Here is a 4,131-nt window from a genome sequence, read left to right as displayed (position 1 = left end):
AATCAAAACCGTTTAAGGAAACCGCCAAAGTCGGCCACTAAAGGAGCATGTGAACCCACTAAACCCAAAAGTATCAATAAAAAAATTAAAATAAAAATCAACGCAAAAATAGCTGTATATTACCTTGCTCCTTCCCGTTAAGGCGTTAACCTTTTTCCACCGTCCTGAATTCCTGCTTAAATATCACAACCCAAGAACATTCTAGAACCCAACAAACTCCCTCACTTCCTATATAAACCCCTCTTCCTCCAAACCCTAATTTCAAACTCAAATTATTCTTCCCCAATTTTGCAGCAACCAAAATTCTCAATTTTCTCTCTCATCTTTTCCTCTATCTCTCTCTAAATAGTGTGCACAACAATGTCCGGTAAAGGCGAAGGTCCGGCGATCGGTATCGATCTCGGCACGACCTACTCGTGTGTTGGAGTATGGCAACACGACCGTGTTGAGATCATTGCTAATGATCAGGGTAACAGAACTACGCCGTCTTATGTCGCTTTCACCGATTCCGAGAGGTTGATCGGTGATGCTGCTAAGAATCAGGTCGCCATGAACCCTGTCAACACCGTTTTTGGTTCGTTTTCTGAATTCTCTTTTCGATTTTGTTGTGATTGCTGTTAATTTTGTTAGATCTGTTGTTTTTCCTGCTAATTCTTTGTTGAACTGTTGTTTTTTACGTTTTGTTGTTTTTGTATGCTTCATGAAGTTTGATTGATGCTCTGTAAATTTTCACGGCATGTTTATGTGATTTTGATGTTTGCGCTGATGTTTTATGGTATTAATTGCTGTAATTCACCTTTGTTTTGCATAATTATGTTGAAATCGATTGATCAAATTGCTTGTTCTGTGATCTAGTTTTGTCGGTTGTCAGATCTAAATTTGTTAATATTTTTGAGATCTTATGCGAAGTAATTTAATATGATGAACTAGATCTATCAGATTAGTTATACAGCTTTAATGTTGTGAAATTTAGATTAGTAATTGAATTAGAGAGAAGATTAAATATACATGTGAGATTTAGATTTGTAATTAAAGTGAATTAAGTTATCATGCTATATCATCGTAATCATGTGGTAATGACTAATGAATCTAATATAGCCTTTGAGTTTGATGTTTACATGTTTTCTACAAGTGTGTATATAAAATAGTGTAGTTATCATACTTTGTAATTATATAATCACATGCTATAGAATCTGATTGATGGATAAATTAGCTATTGAATTTGACTTTAGTACTATAATACGAAGTATTTTGAAATGATCGACACATATGTTTGAAGGTATTTCAAATATATGTGTCAAATCGTCTTCGAAGTGTGTCTACTTAATAATACGGATTAATTGTCAATTCTGAATTGGAATTATAGCTCTTGATTTGTCAATTCGTCTTCTTTAGTAATGTAAACTGAAGTGTCTCTAATTAATAATACAGAGTATTTGTCTGTCAATTCTGAATTGGAATTATAGCTTTCGATTGGTTTATAAGTTCGTCTAATTGATGTAATGTTCACATTTACATTACATTATTAAATTTTAATTTATGTTTGATATTATACCTAGAATTTGTTTCTTACATGTTTTATCTGACTTTAATAAACAGATGCTAAGCGGTTGATTGGTAGAAGATTCAGTGATGCATCAGTTCAGAGTGACATGAAGCTCTGGCCATTCAAGGTGATCCCTGGCCCTGGTGACAAGCCTATGATTGTCGTCTCATACAAGGGTGAAGACAAGCAGTTTGCTGCTGAGGAGATTTCGTCGATGGTTCTCATTAAGATGAGAGAAATCGCTGAGGCCTTCCTTGGTTCAACAGTGAAGAATGCTGTCGTGACTGTTCCTGCCTATTTCAATGACTCTCAGCGTCAAGCAACAAAAGACGCTGGAGTTATTGCTGGTTTGAACGTTATGCGAATTATTAACGAGCCTACCGCAGCTGCCATTGCCTACGGTCTTGACAAGAAGGCCACCAGTGTTGGTGAAAAGAATGTATTGATCTTTGATCTTGGTGGTGGTACTTTTGATGTCTCTCTTCTTACTATTGAAGAGGGTATTTTTGAAGTAAAAGCCACCGCTGGAGATACCCATCTTGGTGGTGAAGATTTTGATAACAGAATGGTTAATCACTTTGTGCAAGAGTTTAAGAGGAAGCACAAGAAGGACATTAATGGCAATCCTAGAGCTCTAAGAAGGTTGAGAACTTCCTGTGAGAGAGCAAAGAGGACTCTGTCATCTACTGCTCAAACAACAATTGAGATTGATTCTCTATACGAGGGTGTTGACTTTTACACAACCATTACTCGTGCCCGTTTTGAAGAGTTGAACATGGATTTGTTTAGGAAATGTATGGAGCCAGTTGAGAAGTGTTTGAGAGATGCTAAGATGGACAAGAGCACTGTCCACGATGTTGTTCTTGTTGGTGGTTCTACCAGAATTCCCAAGGTCCAGCAGCTATTGCAAGATTTCTTCAACGGCAAGGAGCTCTGCAAAAGCATTAACCCCGATGAGGCTGTTGCTTATGGGGCTGCTGTCCAAGCTGCTATCTTGAGTGGTGAGGGCAACGAGAAGGTGCAGGATCTTTTGCTGTTGGATGTTACTCCTCTATCTCTGGGTTTGGAGACAGCTGGAGGTGTCATGACAGTGTTGATCCCAAGGAACACAACCATCCCAACCAAGAAGGAACAAGTGTTCTCAACTTACTCTGACAACCAGCCTGGTGTGTTGATCCAGGTTTACGAGGGAGAAAGAACAAGAACCAGGGATAACAACTTGCTTGGTAAATTTGAGCTCTCTGGCATTCCACCAGCACCTAGGGGTGTTCCTCAGATCACTGTGTGCTTTGATATCGATGCCAACGGTATCTTGAATGTGTCTGCTGAGGACAAAACCACTGGGCAGAAGAACAAGATCACCATCACAAATGACAAGGGCAGGCTCTCAAAGGAAGAGATTGAGAAGATGGTTCAAGAGGCCGAGAAGTACAAGTCTGAGGATGAAGAGCACAAGAAGAAGGTCGAGTCAAAGAACGCTCTTGAGAACTATGCTTACAACATGAGAAACACTGTGAAGGATGAGAAGATCAGCTCCAAGCTCTCAGAAGCTGATAAGAAGAAGATTGAGGAAGCCATTGACAGTGCAATCCAATGGCTTGACAGCAACCAGCTTGCTGAGGCTGATGAGTTCGATGATAAGATGAAAGAGCTCGAGGGCATCTGCAACCCCATCATCGCAAAGATGTACCAAGGTGCTGGTGGTGAGGCAGGTGGTGCTCCCATGGATGATGATGAAGGCCCAGCTGCTGCAAGCGGCCCCGGACCCAAGATTGAGGAGGTCGACTAAGTTCTCTGCCTTGGTTTTGTATGGGCAGTAGTTTGAAGATTTTTGTTTGTCTACCTATATTTTAGAAACATTATCTTTCGTATTCTGTATTAAAATTTTGCTGAAGTGCAGCTATGTTCATTTTTAAGATGATCTAAGGCTGCCATTCTCTCAAATATATATCAATATATGAATCTGTTTAATGTCTTTGGTATATTTTGTCCCAACTTTTTATATGAGTATTTGGTATTAGCTCGTTGCATCTTAGTATCAACGGAGTATCTAGGAAAAAAAAAAAAAAATCAAGTCTTGACTTTAATCAGGGAAATGCTTTGTGGAAATGATTTTTACGTGCACCAAATTTATTGTTGAAATAAAGTTTAAACGTTCTTTCTGATTCAAATAATGCTGAAAGGAAAAAAAAAAAAAAAAAAAAAAAACTGGGTTTTTCTACACGGTAACCCTGTTTTTTTTACTTTTCTACGTTGTGGCCCAACATATATGACTTTCTACACTGTAACCCCAATATACTTTTTGTTTCCATACGGTAACCTTGCCGTTATCCTGCCGTTAAAAAATTCCGTTAATGGGGCCCTTTCTCCATTAATTAATATTATTTTTATCGAATTGGTATTCTGTCAAAGGTTTCGGGGGCTATTTCGGCCCTTAGGGATCCAAATTGAGCTCAGATTTGGCAAAAAAATAACGTAGAGGCCTCGTTTTGCTTATTAAGAAATGTCTCGATTTACGTGTTGACATTTTAACACACAAAACGAGACTTGTACGTTATTTTTTTGCCAAATCTGAGCTCAATTTG

At 38.5% G+C, this 4,131-nt stretch overlaps 1 protein-coding gene across 1 annotated transcript; it reads left to right on the top strand.

Moving 5' to 3' along the window:
* Positions 1-238: 238 nt before the first annotated feature.
* Positions 239-3,528, top strand: LOC145593516 (heat shock cognate 70 kDa protein 2-like). The gene is made up of 2 exons (XM_081649769.1): positions 239-574; positions 1,600-3,528. The coding sequence occupies exons 1-2, from the start codon at positions 361-363 to the stop codon at positions 3,333-3,335; spliced, it is 1,950 nt and encodes a 649-aa protein (XP_081505895.1). The 5' UTR covers positions 239-360; the 3' UTR covers positions 3,336-3,528.
* The last annotated feature ends 603 nt before the right edge of the window (positions 3,529-4,131 follow it).

Source organism: Chenopodium album, chromosome 19 (assembly GCF_948465745.1).
Source record: "Chenopodium album chromosome 19, dcCheAlbu1.1, whole genome shotgun sequence".
NCBI classification, from domain to species: Eukaryota; Viridiplantae; Streptophyta; class Magnoliopsida; order Caryophyllales; family Amaranthaceae; genus Chenopodium; species Chenopodium album.
Note: the sequence above shows the minus strand (reverse complement) of the source record. Positions and strands in the feature narration are given on the sequence as shown.

Bases quoted from the DNA above. Each gene is read 5' to 3' on its own strand.
- LOC145593516 (XM_081649769.1), top strand. From the start codon at position 361: ATGTCCGGTAAAGGCGAAGGTCCGGCGATCGGTATCGATCTCGGCACG. The intron at 575-1,599 runs GTTCGTTTTCTG...TTTAATAAACAG, and splicing joins CCCTGTCAACACCGTTTTTG to ATGCTAAGCGGTTGATTGGT.